Source organism: Eschscholzia californica, unplaced genomic scaffold, assembly GCF_041429995.1.
Source record: "Eschscholzia californica isolate CP2 unplaced genomic scaffold, dmEscCali1.0.p SCAF_4, whole genome shotgun sequence".
NCBI classification, from domain to species: Eukaryota; Viridiplantae; Streptophyta; class Magnoliopsida; order Ranunculales; family Papaveraceae; genus Eschscholzia; species Eschscholzia californica.
This window is the reverse complement of record NW_028238461.1, coordinates 4,296,377-4,319,980: the sequence shown is the minus strand read 5'-3', so window position 1 is coordinate 4,319,980 and position 23,604 is coordinate 4,296,377. Positions and strand designations below refer to the sequence as shown.

The window sequence follows — 23,604 nt, the reverse complement described above, 5'->3', positions numbered from 1 at the left end:
AAAGAAAAATATTAAGAAAGAGACACCTCTTATAATTGTTATTATTTTAGTTATGATTGTTTTTCTCTATTTGTTATAAAATATTTCGATCCAATACATCTTTTCGAAGAAAGTTCTTTCACTTGTTCATTCCGATTAATATATTGAGATGGAAAGACACATCCACACGATGTCTAGAGAATTCTTGAATTTCTTATGCATATGTTAGTAAAACAACACTCTCCTAAACAAATACATAGGCCCCCAACTGTCTCCTAAGTGTGCTCATTTTTTGGACACAAGATCAGCAAATCTTCGGTGGAAGTTCGCGTAGGACCTGCGCTGAAAATGAAATGAATGTCGACTTAAACCACCCATTAGCATAAAATATCTTATTGGAAAGAAACATGTTGAAAATATGGCCCCTATTATGGTTAAACTTTGTGGTACATAGAACATGAAGAGAAGGCGAAAATGCAAGTAACACTTAATATCAATATTATAATTCCAAATCGAGAAAAACTTTATTACTTTTTTCACAACTCGATTTTTCATTAACATTCTAGATCGTCATCCGAGTACAACAAAGAAGGAAAAAGAACAAAAGAAGTGAACACCAAAGGTGAGTCAATATGATAGCAAACATGATCCAATACTCTATTCTATACACACACATAGTGTTTGAAATTTCCACTTCACAATTACTTCCAAGTAGAAGAGATATAAACATGTTTTGGTGTAATTATTTAGTTACAAACGTGCATTAAAGCGTTATGTACTTAACCTTTTTGTGATGAGAACTACGCAAAGGCCACCGTGTTCCCGTTTTCTTCTCTTCTCAAATGCGAGATCATTGCCGGTTCTCTCATCCTTGGGCATTACTCGCTATAAGTTTAAGATTCGGAGACGAGTAATATTTTTTCTGTGGATGATGACAATGATACTTTTTGGGTTCCATCAGTTGAAGAGTTGCACAAATGGAAGGAAGTGCAGAGGTCTCTTGATGCAAGAAATTGATCTGCATTGATCATTATCAGAGGCCCGTACTCGAAAACTAGCTTCTTACACTGCAAGGACATAATTCAGATGCGAAAGGGATAAGGTTAGAGAGCAGAAAGAAAAATGTCTGAAGATAGTAAAACCTTGTAGAAGTTAACAATTCGTATGCTAGTACTTTTCATCTTAATGAACGAGAAATTTCTTGCTTTGTACTTGCCAAGGTTCTCCGGTGATATATTCAAATAGATCTAAGACGAAAGCTATGTTCATTAAAAGTATACTATGGATCGGGAATCTGAAGCCTGGTGATGTAGGATTTCAAACATTTAAAGTATGAGAAGGAGACTTTCGATGTCGAAATCTCAATGTTATTGTTAAGGATTTCCTACCACAATACAGATTTAAAAACATAGCGGTGACTGGGACTTGTGGTCGGTTCATATGGGGCTTTGGTCTATCATTCCACTGGTCTACTGAATCATTGTAGTCCAAACCAATGACTTAAATACTTTCTGTATCAGAAAATATAATACAACAAGGTCTTAAAGCCCGAGAATTGTTCTAACATTTGGTTTTCTGAAATCCTTGAGACGCACTCGAAGTTGGGAAACCTAGCTAACTTAAGTAACACGAAAGTTATTTGAATATCTCAGATACGAGACCCTGAAGTGTTCTTACCTTTTTGCTGAATTTCTTCTCCGCATTACATGCCTTGAGCAAAGCCTCAATTATCTCCAACTGAATTGATTGCCAGATACAAAAAATTTTTTTAGTGGGTCTAGTCACAAGCAAAGGACTGAAAATGCGAGAATCTTTTGAATCACAATTTCTAAAGAAGCTCAAAAAAGAAAAGGAAGCTCTAAGCTTAATTATGCAAGTAAATGAACCTGACTATCGGGATCTTCCAGTTTATCCATAACTTTCTCTATGGCCTTTTGACACATCTTGCAGCTATTGGGAAGTTGTTCGTGACAAAGATCCATCTTCTGGCAGAAGTCGTCAGCGTCTGTTTTCTCTACCTCTAAGAAGAATAGAGGTGCATAATAGTCCACCAAAAGCATGCACTGTCAAAAGTTCAATGAAAGATCAGGAAATAAGATAAGGTGTGGAGAATGCCTGGAGTAAGAAAAAAACACCGAAAGCGTAAAAATTAAATAAAACAAAAGTAAAGCCTAGAAAGGGTATGCTAACTCATGACTTTGAAGACCCTCAAACATGGGTGGATCTCAAGTAACAGATAAGCGGTGGTTCTCCGAAAATTTACCTTAAGATCTAGTTAATATGAACAGTACGAAAACGAAACGGTAAAGCTGCTGCATTAGCGGTGAATAGTTTATATGATTATTACCTGTTGTTTGAAAGAGAGCATCCGTGAACAAGCCAAATGAAGTTTTTCAACAATCTCTGTCTGGGTTTTGTTTTCACGGAGATAAGTTATTGCTTCAGCAGTGAACTTCTCACACATTGTGCAAACCTTATCATCCCTCACATCTGTACCACAAGATTAGTCATTCAAATATTCAGTTGTCAACATTGACATATCTAAAACTGTAACCAAACACCATTAACTTGAGATTTTTTTTCATCAAAGTTATGATGCCATCTGCATATGTAGAAGAATATATTGACGAGGTACCACTATGATACTCACCGAGAACCATATAAACAATGAAATGCTTCTTTTGTTCTCAGTAAAATTGTAGAACTTTTCATCTGCCAATTATTCAACTCATTAGGCCGTGTTTTCATTTATTCGTCTATTGTTTTGGAGTTCCAAATTTAGTTCTTGGTGATTGACGTACAAGATATTGCTAAACCGAGTGATCATTAGCACCTCCCTTCCACAAGAAACTGCCACACAACCTTGTTATCAACAAGTTCAGACGAGGTTCTACATGGGTTTATCTGTTGATTGGGCTGATGACCTGTACTTTTTCCTGATGGGAGTTATGTGAGTGTTTTAGCTAATTGATGTTTCGAATTTCTTAGCGTAAAAGAACTAGAAACTATCACTGAAGAATTTTTTAGACCTAAAATGAATATCGAAGAGTACTGTGGCAAGAACATAACTTTAATTTGACAAAACGAAAACTAAAAACTTGAAAGAAGCCTTACTTGAAATACCTAATGTTAGTGTCCTTGCCTCCAAGCTGAACCAACTAACTCCCAACACAAGAAGAAACAAAACCCCTCCTCTCACGCCCATAACGCCTGACGTAAAAAATCAAGCCAATGAGCAATAATACAACAATTCCATCATGGACAAGTAAAGAAAACATCAAAATCCTTCCAAGGGAAGCAAAATATTCACAACTCTAGGCAAACATGGAGATTAACTCAGTCTAAATGGTAGGATTAGAAATGTCTACTCATTAGAGATGAGCTAATTAAACAAACCAATTAGTAACCCAAAGAAAAATTAAGAATAGCCTGTGGTCAAGCCAAACCCTTTTACCTATGTTTGAACTTCAATTTCAACACTATTTTCTTCATTCAATCTCAACTATCTAAGAAACTATTTTCAAATTTCAAACCATTTTATCTTACAGAAAAATAAAACCTAAAATTTCCCACTTGTAAGACTAATCATTAAAACACCTAGCAAAGATCAAGAATCTTCAAAAATTAAGATTCATAAAAAATTCTTACTAAGAACAAGAAAAGAATCCCTGATTCAACTAACATAGAAGCACCAGAAAACAAACCCTAACTCAATTAACATAGAAGCATCTGATATTCATATAAGAGAAGTATACTAGTGAAGTTCATAATATTTCAGAGATCATTTATGCCAAGAAGCAAGCTTCAAAAATTAAGGAATGGTCTCAATATATTAATAAACAGATAAAGCAAAATCGAAATAGTAAATTGAAGTTAATACATGAAAGATGAAAATCAAAAGAGGAAGAAAACCAACAAATTAGGGTTCTGATTGAATTCTTTAGATGAAGATCAAGAGAAAGGAAAACTTCATTAATTAGTTCTTGAGATGTAAACATTATCCAATCATGGAGGTAGATTTTGCTTGCTTTACCAACCACAAGCAATTATGTAGTACTTAAGGGATCACTCAATAATTAGTGCAACCATAGCATCTTTGGTGAATTATCACCCCTTAGATCTGAAAACTTCTTCACAAATATGTTCACATCATTATTGGCCATCCCAGGACCAAAAGACAAGCCCACATTATCCTAAGAGCAACTCCAACCTCACCTAAGTTAGGTCCAAAACTCAAACTCAAAAATTCAGCTCCAGCCCCACTTCTTCTTAGACTTAAAATTTGTGCATGTGAGAAACGCGTGTGTGAATTTTTTGTGGGTGTGCGAAAAATGTATTCCAAACATAAAATATATGTTTTTCTCAGCATTAGTCAGTCTTCCAAACATAAAATACATTGTTTTACACATATCCACAACTACTTTTTTTAACAAGCGGTATCGTTGTCTTATTTATAATCATGAAACGTTACAACACTGAAAGGAGAGATACATACATGAAGAAATAAAAATAGCATTCATAATTAAAACGGTTTTCTTCATTTCGTGTCTTCGAAAGCTGACATTCTTCTCCGTGATAGTAAGTGGAAAGGAGGAGTACTCCGAAGACGATCATGCAGGACCATAGGCAACTACGCTCAACCATCCCCCAAGTAGAAAGGCAGATAGGGCCCCCCTTGAACCATGACCGCCACCTCAAATCCAGATTTGGCTCACACCACACCCTAGAACCAGATGGAAAAAGAAACTCATAGCTTCAAAAAAGCCACGCAATTTCTTGAAGGCGGAATCGGAAGATTCCAGAAGTACCCCCCAGTATATTCTCTCGATAGAGAAGTCATGTCCCACCCCAATCCGAAAAGATCGCGATCGAACACATGGTAAATAAGGTCGCTTACTAAGTATGAGTTGAAAGACTCAACAAAGCCAGCAGAATCATGCAGGGAAGCTGAAAGGTGAAGTGCAGAACCGTAACTAGTGAGAAATATGGTCATGATTGAGGTCGCCGTTGTATTGTTAACCAAGTTAGGAGAGGCTCGGAACCATACCAAGTACAGAGATAGACCTAAATAGATTGTGGCGTTCGAGAGAGATTGCTTTAGCTGTCCAATAGAAATAAAATACATCACAGATGTGAAATCAGCCTTTCTTAATAGACAACTTGAAGAAGAAGGATTCATTGATGAACATGTTAGTTAAGTGAAAAGAGGACAAGAAGATAAGGTCCCAAAGTTAAAGAAAGCTTTATATGGATTGAAACGAATACTGAGGGCTTGTTATACTCGGATCGATTCATGTTTCAAGAAAAATGATTTTGTAAGTGTCATTACAGACCTGCTTATATGTTCCAACTTGATTCTTTTTAAGGATGTAACCCAATCATGTTTGTTGAATTTAGTGAGGATATGACTAGTGAGTTTTAGATGACTAATATAGTAATATGGGACTCGTCGTTTATTTTCTTGTACTTGAAGTTATGCATATTGATGATGGGATGCTCGACTTGCAAAAGAAATAAGCAAGAGATATTCTTACACGGTTCAAGATGGAAATATTCAATCCTACCAAGACTCTTGTTGAAGCAAGGCTGCACTTGGACAAAATGGCAATGGTGAGCAAACTACCAACCTTCTATCGAAATTGTGAGAAGAGTCTCACATGAAAGAAGGGCTAATTAGCAACCAAGAATATAATGTCTAGGGTCCCCTACACTCCTTGTCAGTTGGTTTTGAGTTGGATGCCCACAAACTTAACATGGTATCAGAATTAGGTCCACACGTGATAAGTTAAAAAGCCACACGTGTTCCACGTCACCCGAAAAAAAAACACGTGTTAGACTAACCACGCCACACGTGAAGGAACGTGTGAAAATAATCTCACATGAGAGAAGGGGCGTGCTATACCCGGTATAGCATTTGGAGTTGGTACTATTAGTAGGTTTATAGACCAATCCAATGAAGACCATCTGGAAGTTCCGATATGAATATTGCGATATATAAAAGTTACTCAAAGTCATGGTATATTAATAAATCTGTTGATAATTGTGATTTATTGGGTAAACGGAGAGTGATATTGGTCGGTTGACGTTAAAGTTAGAAAAAGTACATCCGGTTTTTTCTTTTTTTTTTATGAACATGGTTGTTCTCCCATAGGATGAGGAGTAACTTTTTGGTCATCCAGAAAACAAGAAGTTGTTTCCCCTTCTACTGCTGAAGCCGAGTATATGGCAACTACTTCCACCGCATTTCAAGATGTCTGGTGGCGACGTATATTCGGTAACCTTAATCAAAAGTAAGTAAACCTTACAAAGATATTTTGTGAGAACAAGTGGACATTGTGACAACAAGTCGACCGTTTCTTCAACAAAAGATTCAATTTTCACAAAAGAAGGAAGCATATAGACATTAAATACTATTAAATACATGATCATGTGAAAGAAAATGAGATCATTGAAGTTTTGCAAACCAGAAGATTAGATTGTCGATATTTTGACTAATTAAGCCTTTGAAAGCTGAGGCGTTTCACACAGTGGCGAGGGCAGATCTGTTTTTTTTGTATGGGGGCACTTTTTCTTTAGGAAAACAAAAAACAATTCAAATATCATAAAAAGAGTAATCACATATGTTATTTTTATTTTGTAGAATTTGACTCAAATACGAATATTAATACATAGGTATCTTTTGCAAACTTTTATCTTTTGAAGATGAATAATGGTTACATTAAAACAAGTATCAAATAATTTTTTTTCCACATAAAAATGCCAAGACATCGTTACAAACTTATATGGTTGGCTATGTTTGGACTTAGTAATTTATTGGTCCCAATAGAAATGTTTTTTTTTTCATATATGTTTTGCGTAAAGGAGGAAAATGGTTTTTAAATCCATCTTGAGGTTGTGGGAGCATTTGCCCCTAGAGCCCCGAAGGTGGCAGCGCCCCTGGTTTCATAAAGAAGATGACGAGAGTGCACGAGAGTTCGAGTTTAAAAGGAGGTTATTGTAACAAATGGCTAAATCTGGTCGTCCGCGTATAATTTTTCTTTCATAAAATGGGTTGTCTTGGGTCCTTTGCACACTCTCTCCTAATCTCTAGTCCATATACTACATAAGAGAAACACATTCATTATGTACCAGCAAGGCGGCAACCAATTCACAAGTACTACAAGAGATCTAAGGAGCTGGAATATCACGTGTCATTTGAAGGACTGCACGTGTTTATGGATTTTCTGGCGCCGATAATTTCGCCATTAAAACATGATGTCCTGTGAGATCAGCAAAGAGTTTTTTTTTCTCTCTCTCTCTCTCTGTAAACTAGAACATGAGAGGGAAAGACTGACTACTTAGTTTTCACAATTTTAAATGCTAGTATATGATAAGCTTATAACCAACTCTAGTCCCCAAATTTAATGAATCTTAACTATTATCATTTAATTCCAGTGGTCCACCTCAATTGTCCCTATCCTTAATATTTATATCCAACTGCTACAATCTTCCTAGCTCAAAACTCACTATACTCAAACAAATTCTCCCACCATTTTTACTCTATACAGACATCTCCACTATTCCTTTTAGGCCGCGGTTTTGAGAATAAAGAATAATCTTCTGGAAGTAAATTCTATAGGAAATTCACGTTTTCTTTTTACCGTAAGGTTGTCAGCATACAGAAATGAAACGACTGATCATTCTATTGGAAGAAAGAAAAGTTAGATACCCCTTGAAAATAAAACCCCATGAAAGTCAAACTAGTTTTTTTTTTCCTCTCACATGTTCAGTGACGTGAAGAGAGACATACTTGTTTCTCTCACAGGCAGTTCAAGAGGGAGTCCGAGGAGGCGGGTCATGTAGACTTGTTCAAGTGGAAGAAAACTACAATCTTTGGTTAATAATTATATCAATATGATATTCATCTCTAGAAGAAGAGAGATGGAAAGAGAGTCAAAATATAACCCTTCTCTCTCTCTCTCCATATATATATATATAGAGAGAGGATCAATGGAGAGAGATCAAAATTATTCCAAGACCTGGCAAAAACACTAACTCCATTAGCACTTTGCCAGGGTATTCTTTTCTGGGTACTATTTCTCCCTTAATTTACACCTTCCTTATAAGTAGTTCCTTGTCCTCTTCTTCTTCTTCTTCTTCTTCCATTTATTCATATAGATCTCATAATCAGCTTTCTTTCTTCATTTTCCCTAACCCTAAAAGAAGTCATTACTAAATCATTGAATCAAACCCAAGCAATAAGATGGTTTCTAGTAGCTCTGATCTACCAAAAAACTCGGTCCAGATCAAAGAAGAAGATAAGTTTTACTCAAGAATGCTATCAAAAGATGAAAACTCATCCATGACTAATAACTCATTTAGGGTTTATTATGGAGTTGCTTCTGGTACAGTACCATTTATCTGGGAGTCTAGACCAGGTACACCTAAAAAATCTTTTTCTAACACTTCTCTTCCACCTCTTACACCTCCTCCTTCTTACTATCTTATTAATTCTAAGAAAAAACCCATCACTAGAAAACCTTCTAAATCCATTTTCCCAAGACTTGGTCTAAGAAAAAATAATACCCATAATGTTACACCTTCATCTTCATCATCATCATCATCTTCTTCTTCTTCTTCTTCTTCTTTTGAATCAAGATTGGGAGGTGACCATATTGAAGATTCTAAGTTTGGGTCATCATCACCACCACCACCTAATTCTATATTAAGTACTAGTGGTTGTTATTCAATGGTGATAATGAAGAAGGCTTTCTTGTCAATGGTTGGTGCTCATGGATCTGGTGGTGGTCAAGGTAGTAGTAGTAGTACTGCTGCTGCTTAATTAGATGAACTAGCATAATTATCATGTTTATATTAATCTTAATTATCTTTTGTTGGGATGATCAAGGAGAGAGAGAGAGAGAGAGAGAGAGAGAGAGAGAGAGAGAGAGAGAGAGAGAGAGAGAGAGAGATCAAGTTCATGTTCTTATCTAGCTTGGATAAAAAATGTAATGCTAGTAGTTAAGTAAACTACCACAAACTAGGTTAAGAAAATGAATGTTGTTTATGGTCTATCTAGCTTGGAAGTATAAATGGAATGATCTATGTTTTTTGTACGCTCTATAATGGAAATGTTTAAGTTTGTGGTCATCCAACTCAAACCCAGTTGACAATCAACACTTCATTACTAACATAAATGTAATCCAACTCTTTAATTACATTACATGCTAGCAGATAAAGTAGCTAGTAATGGCATATACATAGACATCAATATATAATTTTTCACAATAGAGTAAGGTGGTGTTTGTTTTTATCATTTACGAGTCTGACTCGTCTCAATTTGAGGTTTGAGCAAAAACTTGTTTTAGTGACAAGTATAACTGGTATTTCAGTTTGTTCGATGACTTACTAATTTAGATTTATGTTATGTTTGATTAATCAAACATATTTGAGTCAATCATTCGGACGAATTAGACATAAATTAGATAGAAAAGAAAGTTGAGTTTCGCTTGCTTTACCGCCTTAAATATGTTTGATTAATCAAGAATAATGAGTAATTGTTGAGCTTACCCTCCTCAATAACCAATAAGTTTTAGTTTACCCCATATTTGTCAAAAAAACTTAAGGCTATGTTTGGAGCCATAGAGTATAACATGATACCAAGAAGAACGATCTCGTAATGTGATTTGCGTTAAATGCAACAAATTGTTTTATTGTTTTTGGTCATGAATAAGATTGATAGAGATTAACTATCAAAAATCAATATCAGATAATTTTACTTCATTCTGACAAGCCAAACAGAATCTTAAAGTTTTGATAAAAATCGTAAGTACAACTAGAAGCTCAATCATCATTTTTTAAGAAAATAAACTTAATTACCAATTACTCCTCAAGAAATAAAATAAAATCAAATAGAACATTTTTAAATTTGACCTTGAGTCAATTTATATATTGAGTTAGATTTGAGATTTGAATCTCTATTAAGTAAACAAACACCACTTGTGAGTTAAATCCTCATTGAGTACAAGAATGTTATTCATTTTTTTTTGGTGAAAGAAGAATGTTATTCATTTGATAATAATAATAAACATTACTTTGGCCTAGAGGGGCTGGCACCATGTTAAATCAAGTAAGTCATTTAAGACATTGTCTTTAACTTTTTTACATGGAAATGTTGTCATGTCTTGTGGTTTGGTCGGCCTATTTTGATTGACTCCATAATTGGATTATTTGTACTCCATCAATATTAATATTTTGTGAAGTCATTCCACTAGGGTTTATTTATCAACCATGACAGAATGTGCCGTATGGGGAATTAGATATTGGAGGAAACTAAATTTAAATCAGTCTGTGAGGGAAGGGACTGAAAGAGTTTCAACTTCTCAAATCAACAAAAGAAGCCGTTAAGTTTCTAAAAGGAAACCGTTTCAGATCTTGAAGATTTTTCCGGCGGACCCTTCGCCAGAACCTTTTTATAGTTTCTTTATAGCCTCTCTCTCTCTCCTCTCTCCCTCTCCCCCTCTCTCTCTCTTTTACAGTAAAACCGTTCGTTCACCAACTACTTCACCAACTTCATCTCCTTCATTTTCATCTCCATCTACTACTACCACTAATACTATTATTCTTACACACAATCTGGATTCGATCTGGATCAGACACATAATATCTAAAAATTTCTGATCCTTTTAGGTAATCATTTTGAAAACCTAAGATTTGATACTTTTCCGTGAGAGATCATCAATTTTCCTTGCCTAATAAGAGATCTGGTTAAGTAATATTGAAGAGGATTATCGGTATAATCTCTGATTATGTTTACAGGGTAGTAACAACTATTTTTTTGGGCGGTTTTCGGCAGTTACTAGCAGTTCGTATTCGGTTTCTGCAGTCTATTTCTTCTATTCAAGTAATTTTAGTGAGATTAAGTCTTTTTTCATCTACAACACAAAGAGATAGGAATAGTCGAATAGAAAACGGATTCGTGCAAAGAAAGGGGATTGATAACATCGTGTTTCGTTTTTATTAGTAATACTGTTATAATTTTGTCGACCTTTAGGGTCTTTTAATATGTGATCTTTAGGATCCTTTCTTCTTTCTTTTCGTCAAAGTCTAGTCAATTCCTCTCACCTCATGAGGTACTTTACATTCGAAGTTCTTAGAATTTACTTATATAACTCTCATGTCGCTGAATCGAGAGGAATAATCAATTTATCCATGTAAATCAGTGATTTAATCACTTTATGAATGAAATATGTTTTCAAAAAGAAAAAAAGAAAAAGAATATGCCGTATGTCACTCTCTATTTCTTGTTTGGTCACGTCACCTGCCAAGATTCGGCCGAAGAACGGGCCGGGGCAAAGTTCCATTTTTTTTATTTGTTAAGAAGTTGGAGTTGTCGCCTTCTCTTTTCATTCACATTACTTTACATTTACAAATTGTGTAAGTTAACTGAGATGTTCATAAACTTAATTAAATCTATTTTAAATAATGAAATTACGCGTTAAAGAAAAATAATTTAACCAGTCGAAAAGTAGTTGGAAATAATCTAAAATTGGTGTCTTATTTTTGTATTTTTTTTTTAACATTTATCACTGTTCCATCAATCATGGAGAACAGCTGAAAGATCTGTAATTGATTAACATAAATTCTCTAGATACAAATTAGTGAGACATAGAAATAGGCATGCCCCAGTACCTCAAGGGCATAAAAATATCAAGGCAAAATTCTGCAATAAATGCATACTATACCTATAAAAACTGTATTTTTGATAGAGACATTTTAGGGATTTTTTTTTTTTTAATTTGGTGTAATCTATCTAGTGGTAGTTGATAGTTGGAGGAGGTTAAGTTGTGGGGAAGGCTTCAACAAAAAAAAAAAAAAAGAAGTTGTGGGGAAGGATTAATCCATACAGAGAGGGTAAGAAATTAACATTTCGAGTTCGTTTCCAATTAATGTGCATGATTTTCAAAATAAAAAGTACTTTATTTCTTCTTGAAAACAATGTTTATGTGTGTCTCAAATCTATAGAGTACATTAATTTGGTAACTACTAGAACCAAAAGTATTTAGTGTACTGATTTACTTTTAATCTTACTGTTTTAAATGCAATAACTCAATCCAACAAGCATAATTGTTTAAATTTCTATTACCAAAGCTAGTTGAAAGTCATACTTATAAATCTCAAGAGCAAGTATGGTAAAAGAGGGAGAGAGAGAAGCTATGGAATATATATTAATTACTTCTCTCATTTAATGCACCTAATATTTCAACAAAAAAAAAATGCACCTAACATGCATCCATTATCTATTTATATGGTCCTCCACTATTACTTACTACTCCACTTGTTTTTCTTTCAATATATTTTAGCAAAACCCATAAAATCAATGAAGAGGCCAAACATGTGCACACTCCAAGAAGTTGATGGAGTACTCTTACTGTACCCAGACTCCCAAATCTCCATCTGTCACATATATCCAAAATTACATGTTTGGGCATAAGTAAAGAGTTAGTCTAACAATTAAAATACAAATCACAGGCTAAATATTGATCAACCTTAACCAGTCAAGAAATCTAATTATTGGTATAGATGGGCATGTGCGAGAGCCCCACATAAAAGTACGAGCCATCTTTTAAGAGACCAAGGTAGACCTGAAAGAGCTCTCTCACCTTAGTCCATAATATTCTTGGGAGGTCGACATGAGTTTACTAGTCACTTGTAACTAATACGGTCGTAAACCCACGATCACAAAGATTCGGGTAACGGCCCCACCAAGTGTCTCTCATCAAGCCGGATTGCTGCAAAGTCACAGTCGCCGAACACCGTCACACAAACCTAATAAACAACACAGATTTGTCCTGAAAAGAGATATAACCTAATAAACAACACAGATTTGTCCTGAAAAGAGATATGCTCCTTATACAAAAATTCCAAGAGAAAGAGGAGGAGACGACCAATGAGACAAACAATAAGTGGAGTTTGGAAATGAACGAGACAAACAATTTTCAGTTTAGTCTCTTAAATTCTTGAGTTTTAGTCCTTAAGGGGATATGCTGAGAAAACTATGTGGAAAGTGAATCCAAAGGAGATACCCTTGAAAGGCGCAACTTATGAGGCCATAGACCGAGAGGCCAGGAGGTGTTTCAGAAGAAGGTCCTCTTGTTCCCCAATTGTGTGTGAAAGCATTGTTTCATCACTGGTCTAGTCGAATATGGTCTAATAACTAGGGAGAGACTAAGGCAATGGATGTTCAAGGAGGGTGTTGGCTCTGTGCCAGAGGAATTGAAATTGAGTTCCATCCGTTTTTTGATTGTGCCTTCTCACAGGAATTTGGGGTGACAGTGCTATCACTCTTGGGGTATATCATAGGCAATGCTTCACCTCTCTATAGATGCTGAATTTAAATGGTGTAGTGAACATTGCAGAGGGGTTTCCTAGGCAATGTTTCATGTGGCCTTCCACAATCAAACTCAACATCCTAAGAGACAAATTTACGACCATAAACTGTTTGTGCCATCAAAAAGGAAACAAAAAGTATACTCAGCCTGCCTCCAGGGACTCTCACTTGAACTGCATGCATGCGAGAGAAACCCTTGTTTCTCTCTCCACGTGACTAATCATGTGAGATGAGAGAGGAACTCTTGTTTCTCTCACATGCTGTTCAAGTGGGAGTCCCTAGAGGCGGGTTGTGTAGCCATGTTGAAAAGGAAAAGACAAGAAACCAAATAACAAAACCTTATCTGAAACTTGAATCTGATGGAAGCAAACATAAAAACCTCTCTTCTTAAATCAAATTTTAGCATCTACAATCAAATAGATTTTTCAAACCTTGTTTGTTTTTTTTTTTCTTTTAGAATTTTAAGGACAAACCTACCTAGCAAAATTTATTCACTTCTAAATAAAATTAAAATACAAACTCTTCCTCCTGTGTTTCTCCATTTTGAGGTACATCTCCCATATTACTTGTTCCACTGGTTCCGAAAAGATATTGCAATCGGGATAGCTTCTCTGGTGCTGGATCACTCTTCGAATAAATTGCATAGAGATCCTCTAGTTCCTCTCGTACCTCCCATGACATTGGAGTAGCAGGGACGGCCTTGTCACATGCTAATAGATCGTTGAGAGACAAAACCTGCAAAATAAGGTTACTTTCAGATCTAGGATTATTTGTTTTTTTACTTCTCTCACCATTTACTCTGGAGAACGTCTATATGTGAGCTATCAGGCCCCAAATGATTTAAGCGGTGTTTCATATTTCAAATTCGGACCAGAAATTTGACTTGAGATCTGAATTGACTCTAGTCGTACTCCAGAAAGTTTGTTTTTATCGGTCTCATCTAAATGGTTGACAGATCAATTTGAGCAAGATGAAATGAGTCCAAATTATGATCCTATTGTCTATAATAATTTGAAAGGACTGTTGTGCCCTTGCACCGACTTAGACTCGAACGAGAGATCTAGACAATCGAAGAACAAACACCGCCTTAGACTTATTTTTAGGTCTGAAGTGGGAAACATATATCTGATTATTGTAAATTGCTATTTTATCCTAGGACAAGTCTGATATAGATAAGTCAGACTCGAAAATACATGTCGCTTCAAGATAAATTTGGTTCAACTCTAATCAGACCCGAGCAGAAACAGTAAAATAATTTCTTTTCTTCCTAAGGTTTTATATATTTAGAGACAAAGGTTAGAAGTTCATACCACTCCTTTCCAGTTCTTTTGTCTTAGCAAAGACACAGCCTGGACTAATGAGTTGCGTAACCTTGTCTTTGCAAGCTCATAAACAACCCCCCTTGCCTTCTGGGCATTGATGCTAAGATCTGCCGGTATCTTCTCATAGACTTCCACTTCATCAAAATCTCCAGTACCTGACGAGAAAATCTCATCGACAGTTTTTTTGAAGAGATTCTCACGCAAACTCTCAGAAATCATGTTGTCCAAATCAACCCCTGACTTTTGAAGTTCTCTGATTTCCTTTATACTGAGCCTACCTTGACCAATAGCAGTTTCAATAGCTGCTGCCATCTTTGTCGTTGTTATATTCTTTATTATTTTCTTTGCGTACTCTTCTGGTAAACCCACTTGCTTTGCCACTTCATTGAGCTGTTGGAATCTGGCAGTTGTTATTTGCCCATCTGCTAAAATTACTTCAGCTTGTTGCCTAAAAGCTTGCTCTGCTAAACCTCTATGGACTTCAACGATTTCTTTACCAGTTAACCCTAATATCCCTCCTAGTTGGTTCAGCAACAGATATTCTGAATTATCCTTCTTAGTGGCGATTTGTGCCCCAAATGGAATTCTTGTAACCTCACCAGTGATACAGAAGAGCAAGTAGGTTTTGTAAAGGTCAGCCCTATCCCTCAATGGCAGATCATCTTTGAGAGTAATCTCCGTCTGAGATGGCTTCCCTAACTTTGCTTCAAGTTCTTTGTTTGGTCTTGCTTTCCTTAATGTTTGAAGTGATTCCCATTCCTCTTCATCTTCCTCCAAAATTTCGTTCTTTTCATCAACTGAATCTTTTGGATCTTGTGGATCTATTGGATCTTTTGGATTATCAGGGGACTCTCCTTTGATGTCTGCAACTAATTCAGTCACAACCAAGGCATTGAATGCTATCATCTTCTTTAGTTCTTTCGCAGACTCTGTACGGCTTCCAGCTGCGCGAGATATCTTTACGTAATTCACAAACATCTTCCTCACCTGTGTATAAAAATGAAATTACACAAATGAAAAATTATGTAAGATGTAGTATATACAAATACATCAGGTGGTGAACGCTATGACTTTGTTTATAAGTCTCACCTCCAGGATAGACCACATACACAAGGATATTCAGTGGCAAGAATAAAAAGCAAAAAGAAAAAACACTTTTTTTTCTTGGAAGGACCCAATTTTTCAATTTTTGGAGAAGGGCCCAATTTTTCCGTCCAGGAAACTACTCGCAGCAATTTGATATGAATCAATTATTAGGGTGAGGATAAATTTAAACATCAGAAACACGTTTAAAAAAAATACTTACGGCCTTGCTAGCAATATCCATGGCAGCCTCAGTTGTTAAGCGCAAGCCATGTGCCGCCTTCCTAACAGAAGCCCTAACATCAGGATCATATCCATCGACGCCTGATGAAATTGCATCCTTCACAACCTGGAAAAGCACAAAAAATATTAATTTTATTGCCTCCGCCCTGAGGCTCAAGCCAATATGCCAGAGAGTAGTGATTACGAAATTCACATAAATCTAAAACTTTTACGGGGGGAGTAAGGCTACTAAGGCAAGGGGTACTTCAGTGTTCTCGATAGAAGATAAAGAAACATAATGTAAATTTCAGACATCTGTTTATGTTATAGTAGTAATAACAGGATTCTTAACAAGAAATGTGACAAATTATAAGAAAAAACAGCATAAATCACCTTTTCGAACAAGCTGCCACATATATCAGCATGCGCTGCTTCAACAGTTTTCTGAGGAACACATAGCATCACCCTCAACCGCAGCAAAGAAGCAACATCCTTTTCGTTTAACTCTCCACCAGCTACAGCCTGCTGTAGCTTTTGCCGGTAGATTTCTAAAAGGAAAAATAAAGTGGACTGAATTATAAAATGCACTTTACATAACCAGAAAGTGATTTACTCCATGTATGATGCAATTATTTTCTTCAGTGAATGTCAATGGAAGGTCATTTAAAGCTCAACGGTTTGGCTTAACAATCAAGTGAATTTCAAGCCATTAAAAATCTTACCAATATAAATTAATACAAATCAGGTTAGTTCATAGGCAAAATGGCGATGTACACACAAATGAAAAGATAAGAGAATGAAGAATGAGTAAAACACCAGTTCCACAGTTGGTCTAAGAAAGGAAGTGCATGTAATATACCTTCATGGGTTTCACTAGCCTTTTGTGGGTCAAAGTGTAACTCCTCACAGAGGTTTTGAAGGAATGCTGCTTTGCTATCTGCAGCCTCCAACTCGCCACTAGAAACAGCCTGTGAAAGCCTTCTACGGTAGACTTTCGAGGTAACCTCCAACATTATGGCTTCAGCTTCCCGTTTGCCCAAACCAAATATGTTCTTCAAGTGGTTCAAAGAGACAAGCTACAATAAGCACAAAAACAAAGTTGATTCAGATCTAGCGTAAGGATCGAAGATATAATTAGAGCACACTCACAGTCAAATACATAGTTACAGCATCTCACAGTTAATATTAATATGTAGATGCCATACTACCTTACATGGACACTATACAAAATGAACAGATAGACTTACACACCACCTCACTGCACTGTATCCTAGAATTCTTTTTGAAGTGGGATACACCACATAAATCTAAAATTTGGTCAACTTTTCGCACATTAACCACCTAGAAACCAATGGAACATCCAACCACATCAAGAGCTTCTAGATTTAAAGAGAAGCTTAACATTCAACAAAGGAGCACGTCTTCTCTGCTTGTAATTTGCGGGAAATTTCAAAGAAGCACAAGATAAGTGAAAATCTTAGGCTAACTAACTTAGTTAATACAGAAAGGTGTTTAGAGACCATAGAGATTATAACTTAGATAAATTTTTTTTAGAAAGTTATTGACATCAATTGAAATGCGTAAAAAATTGTATGGCCTTGAACATGAAAACCTTGATGTCACGTAAAAAATTGTTATGTGGCAATGAGGTGAGACGGCGGAGGTGAAGTGCCAGAATTAAGCAGTGGAGGTGGTGATATAGTACAAAATGTTCTTTGGGTGGCAGAGAGATGGAGATTGAAGAGGTTGTGATGACGGCGGTGATGCGGCACGGAGATGATGGTAGGACCGATTTGCTGTTTCTGGTGATGAATGAGGTAAAAGGTTTAATGTGGTGGTAGTGATGTAGCTTTGAGGTGGTTTCGTAATTTCATTAGGTAGAGGGAAGAAAAGAAAAGATTTCAATAAATTAGTTGCTTTTCAATATCGAAAGTCAATTTCGATTGAAACCTACATGCACCTAATTATTGCCTTGTGTAACTGTATAAGTTGAAAAGGAACTTCTTATCTTTTTGCTTAACACCCTCTGATTCAAGAAGTCTATAATCAATCAAGTAAAAATGTATCAAAATATATTTTTAAAGCTTCATGCAACTCAATGGATAAAAGCTCAGCTCTTGTGATCATGCAAAGAAAAATTATATAACTAATAAGACAAATAATTTACAGGTGAAATTAAATGACCTTGTTTTCTTCTATGCTACCACTGGAGAACGACTCGGCAACGTACGCTCTATAAAGAAGCTTCAAGTCATCCATTTTCCTGTCACCGTCATACTCACCACCTAAAGCCACAAAGAAGCATCAATAACAGGTAATGCCTGTGGGACTCAAATAGCTATTGTGTGAGAAGGATATCTTAAGTAGCTTTTGTACCTATTAAAGAAACAGGTCCTACACCAAGGGCAAATCGAGCAGCTTCAGTGTGTTTGCTGAATGCCATTAGACGATTATTGAATTCCAAAATCTTCTCAAGCTCCTCAACGACTTGTACAGCCCCCTTGCTGGCAACCGATACTTTTATGAGACAATGATAAATGACATATAATGTACAAGTAGTAAATATATTCTCTCCATGATCTCACGGATCTAAACATTCTTCCTAAATAGATAGTGAGTCTTGGTATCAGGTGAAAGGCTGATAGAGCGGTTCATAATATAAGTATGTAACATCTTTGAGATGCTTTCGAGGTTTGACTAATGCAATTATCCCAAACAACAGTAGCTTGACCCAGGAACGGGAATTCGAAATCAAATTGAAGTTTCCATATATGGTACATATGAATCTCTAAGTTTCAAAAAAGAAAGAAAGCACGTGACTCTCTAGCAGTAAAACTACCAATTGAAAATTTGAAACTATTATTATCATGTATGTGTCGAGGTCCCACAAGAAGTCCAACAAAAACTGGAAATAACTAGTACAATCTAGTCACATCCCTATAGCTGGGTGAAATTTTTCTTTCTTACCCGATTCTACGCCAAAGAATTTCATGACTCATGTGGCGTACACATCTTTTTGCCTCAGTTTCTATTGCTACATGATTTCTAGAAGTAATACTCGTACTTTTTTATCGAGCATTATTGGGCAATACTTATAAAACAATAACTTAGAATGATATTTCATGTTCTAGAATTATTACGTATTTACGTGCAATTGCTAAGTATATATAACAAAAATTGCATCTATTATGTCGAAGCACCAAGTTATGTCGAAGCACCAAGTTGAAGTGTGATAGAGATGAATGGAAGCAACTGTTTAAGGCATATGGGAGACGTCAAAAGAAGGATTGCCAGACCCAAATTCTGATTTGGCGTGTCTTGCATGAATGGCCCACTTAGAACCTTGAATAATGCGGGCCTGATCCACATGTCTTTGTGGAGATTCTACTAGTTTCTAAGTATTAGGATGGTTAAGTGTCTTTAATGTCTTTTAGTGTCTCTTTAATGTCTTTAATGTCATCTAGTGTCTCTTTAATGTCTTTTATGTCCTAGGAGTTTAGAAGCTTAAAAGTCTAGAAGTATGGGATATTAAGGGTCAGTTTTAGGCTATATATAAGGGTTGTATTCTGCTGTTTGAGGACAGACAGAGAGTATTCCAGCAGCTAGTTAAGCTTTATGTGTTTGTGTGATGCAAATACCCCAAAGGTGTGATGCCTAAGGGCACTAGGAGTGATTCCTAGTTTGTACTGGTGTGATACTAGTGCGTTATTTCTTATATCTATAATATAATCAAGTTAGTTTCTTCCTTAATTCCAGTTTCCCATTTCTGTCCTACATCAAAGTGTTTGTGTATTGAGGCAAAAACCAAAAATAGAGTGTACTGACGAGTAGAAATTCGACATGACATACAAAGAGTATAAAAAATAGCCTGTAGGTTGTAAAGGTGATAGTATCATACGTAGCTCTTGCCCTGGACTTCAAGGCATCCACCGCGATTGAAATGCTTTCCTCGACCAACCTACGTGTATGTTCCCTAAACATGTCAGCTGCCAGCTGCAAGGAAGTATTTTCTATCACATGAATAAACCTTCATGAACCATCATTATTGTCGCAGGTGTATTTTTATGTGGAAGAGCACACACTCGATTTGAGGCACAATGACAAAAGATAGAGCCCCCACCTCATCAGAAAGACGATATCGGAGTTGTGCTTCCCTCAATCTAATAAGCTCCTCCTCATCAACATCTGAAGAAAATTTTAGATCGTGTATCAGAACTATTCAAATGTGGCATCAAATACAACTACATTCAGATAGAATGACTATAAAAAATTAAATCCTCTTTTTTTTGAAACTTAAAAATTAAATCCTCTTATAAAATAAATTAAGAGCAAAGGTCTGAAGTAGCTAATAGCTACTAGCCTACCTACTAGACCATGGATCCTAAATCCTCTCTGAGGTCTCTGGACTTCATTATTTAAAAGGCCCGGATCTAAATGTCAGAATATGGATACTCAAGCTGGTAGTACATGACATGCCAGTAGAGCCCATTATTTGGTTTGGTTTGGTCTGGGTCAATGGATGATAAGCCTACAAGATGTAGTTTAATACCTCTTGCAATGGACTTCAGTTTGAATGCATATAATCTCTGGGCATTATCACGGATTGCAACATCTACCTGTCATGCAACAGATTATAACTTATTAGACCGTAGATCTATTTATACATGAAAAAGGGAAAAAATGGACAAGATGTCAATAAATTACATTTCTTTGGAAACCTAGAGCACATCACATAAATTATTTCTAAAGAGCTACACCAATTTCTTGAATGTTGTAGGAAATAAGTGTTTTAAGAAACGTGGTAAAAGAGATGAAGAATATCAGCAATAAAATGACAAAGAAATAAAGAGACCTTCCATATTTTTCCTTGTTCATACTAATACGATGACAAACAAAACCAAACCAAAACAACATTATTCCATCTTGAGGCAAACGTTTCAAAAGAGAAAGTTTAGGCTTCTACTATAATGTCTTGTTGGTAAAGCTTCAGGGGATAGTAGAAATTGATGTATAAGCCAGTTGGTTCTAAATCAAACAGAAATAACTAGTAATTATTGCATACCTGAGAATCGGTGACCTTGAAAACACGCTTCCAAGGCAAAAGGAATGTTGATGCTTCCCCAAACACAAGTGTGGAAACATAAATCAGCTTCTGAAATGCCTGCACTGGAAGATCACTAACAATGCTCAAGTTTCACATTTCCTCTCAATACTACGAGAAATTATGGCTTGAAGTAGCAAATGTTCACAAGCAACCTACCCGACGCTGCTCCATGTCATCTTCACGATCTCCAGTTTCCAGCCGTTGTCTGAAGATACGCCTTCCAATCTAAAGAAAAGCAAGCAGATGATGAATATTCAAAACACAATAAAGAGACAAAAATATATCAGCAGAGATTTAGGTACTGAAATGTTAGACCTCCATATGAACAGCAGCTGCATCTGGATCATCAATTCCAAGAGCTCTCTTAAACTTGACAATACTTTCTACTTCATTACCATTGAGATTCTCTCCTCCAGGTGGAATAACAGAGGATACAAACCTGTATGATCAAGCAATAAACAAAATAACTATAATATCCACATAAATGGATATCATCAAGCTCGCTAGATATATGCTAATTGAACCATCCTTCATTTATATGCTAATTGAAGCATCAGAGTATTAGACTATTCTTATAGATGTAACAGCATTTTAGATGCGGTACCATTTAGTATAAAGAGAATAAATGTTAAAAATAAAAATAAGTTCAAAACGAATAAAAATACACTCACAAATCACCATTTTATGCAAGACACATGGTGATGGTATAGAGTCTAGACATCCAAAAAATAGCATAAAAATTATGACAATCACACTATAACATTTCCTCGTGATGGCACGTGAGGGTCTAAATCTTGGTGGTTATCATCTGATAGCAATAGCATGATCACAACCAGTGCTTGACTGAGCCGGAAGAAAAAGTTCCGATAAAAACTTATGAGTAAACGAAGAAAGAACCTCACCTACTATACAATTCACATAGCTCTGCATTAAATGCCTCATCCTGTTTGCTAACACCATACCTGGAAGGTTGAACATGTATAAAATATAAGAATATGATAAGATAACTCCAAGTCAAGAAAGGACGTACGAAAAGATGGAGAACCAAAATCCATTGTTATATTGAGACCATTCCTCATCAAATGAAACTCTTTGAATCACATTACCATTGTTGCTGATCATTCTAGTAATAATTATAGGAACTGGGTCACTTTAATCCCTAACTTATCTCCCAAAATCATAACAAGATGGGATTATTCTAATTTGCATCATTAGAAACCATAACAACAAAAGCAAACTAACAAAAACAACCAAGAAAAAACTTACTTGTTTGCAATTCCTTCAATATCCTCATTATTTAGAGCTGTTGGATCATCAGAACCAGCCACCAAATTATGCAAATTCACAGCAGCAACTTCTGGAACAGAAGAATTCAAGGCATAAACTGCAGCACTACCTGCCGCACCAAGAGCAACAGCACCAGCTAACCCAGTATTCCTAGTACCTCCAAATCGAAACCCTAATCCATATCCAGCAGCCAATGCACTAGCAACAATAACAACAGAGCTAGCTAATCTAACAGGAGGTGACAAACTATCAACAAGTGTTTGAAATCCTGATAGCTCTTTCTTACCCCCAAATACTTCATAATTATTAACTGAACTACTTTCTTTTACTGTATCAGCGGCTGAACTTCGAGTGATGGAGATTCGACTACGTAGTGTTCTTCTAGAGAGAGAAAATCTAGGGTTTGTAATACGAAGAGGATTAGGATTAATGAACTGAGAGAAGAGTATAGGACGAGAAGGGGAAGGAGATGGAACGAGAAGAGAGAGATTCATTATTTCTTCTTCTCTTCTTTTAGGTAAGAGAAGAAGTAATCAGATGATTTTCAGGGGGTTTTGACTAGTTTAGTTAGAAGAAGAAGAAGATAGAGTGAGGAATAAAGCGGATGATAAATGAGGTTGGATTGAGGTAGGTAGTGTTTGTTTGTTTTCTTCTTTGTCAAGTATGAAATCTAGCTTGAAGTCTAAATTGAGTTGAGTCAGATTTCAAACTTGTTTATTTTCGTTGGAACTATGATCTGACTCGTCTGAATGATTGGTTTGCGCGTTAGAAAGTCTGAGGGGATTGAAGGAGGTAGTGCTTGTTTTCTTCTAAGTCAGATCTGAAATCTTACTGGAGTCTTGATTGACCCAAGTCAGAGTTTAGACTATTTGAGTCGTCATCTGACTCGACTGAATGACTGTTACGAGTGTTATTAAGGCTAGCTGGATTAAGGTAGGTAGTGTTTGGCCAACAACTGGTAGTCCAGTTTTTCTCAAAAAAAGAAAAAAAAAACTAGTAGTCTAGTTGGTAAGTACATATACTATACAATGCAGAGGTCGCAAGTTCGATCATTTGAAAGTGCAAATCCACGAATATTAAACTTGAGTATAAATAAAATAGGTTATGTTATGTAGGCTTTAAGTCATTTAATTCGTACGCTTTAAGCCATTAATTTTGTTGGCCTTTAGGCCATTAGTATTTCAGCAATAATCGTGCTCATCACATCGTATCGATGTATCAATGTCTTTGTAATGACC

At 36.0% G+C, this 23,604-nt stretch overlaps 2 protein-coding genes across 7 annotated transcripts; both read right to left on the bottom strand.

Moving 5' to 3' along the window:
- Positions 1-481: 481 nt before the first annotated feature.
- On the bottom strand, positions 482-4,125 carry LOC147541775 (uncharacterized). Of its 6 annotated transcripts, none has more exons than XM_086633402.1 (6): positions 3,892-4,125; positions 3,094-3,189; positions 2,327-2,469; positions 1,866-2,042; positions 1,657-1,716; positions 482-1,046 (listed from the first exon to the last, which is right to left on the bottom strand). In XM_086633402.1, the coding sequence occupies exons 2-6, from the start codon at positions 3,182-3,184 to the stop codon at positions 873-875; spliced, it is 645 nt and encodes a 214-aa protein (XP_086489528.1). In that variant the 5' UTR covers positions 3,185-3,189; positions 3,892-4,125; the 3' UTR covers positions 482-872. The 6 variants fall into 6 exon arrangements, with proteins under 6 accessions (XP_086489528.1, XP_086489529.1, XP_086489526.1 ...); XM_086633403.1 differs by having other exon boundaries at positions 3,103-3,189; positions 3,892-4,027; XM_086633400.1 differs by having other exon boundaries at positions 3,896-4,024.
- Positions 4,126-13,710: 9,585 nt separating this feature from the next.
- On the bottom strand, positions 13,711-23,456 carry LOC147541774 (protein TIC110, chloroplastic-like). The gene is made up of 15 exons (XM_086636140.1): positions 22,346-23,456; positions 21,982-22,041; positions 21,395-21,518; positions 21,236-21,304; positions 21,038-21,136; positions 20,525-20,591; positions 20,096-20,160; positions 19,874-19,968; positions 18,352-18,479; positions 18,160-18,260; positions 16,835-17,051; positions 16,369-16,523; positions 15,977-16,102; positions 14,659-15,657; positions 13,711-14,083 (listed from the first exon to the last, which is right to left on the bottom strand). Exons 1-15 carry the CDS (start codon positions 22,858-22,860, stop codon positions 13,856-13,858), a joined length of 3,048 nt encoding a protein of 1,015 aa, XP_086492266.1. The 5' UTR covers positions 22,861-23,456; the 3' UTR covers positions 13,711-13,855.
- Between the last annotated feature and the right edge of the window lie 148 nt (positions 23,457-23,604).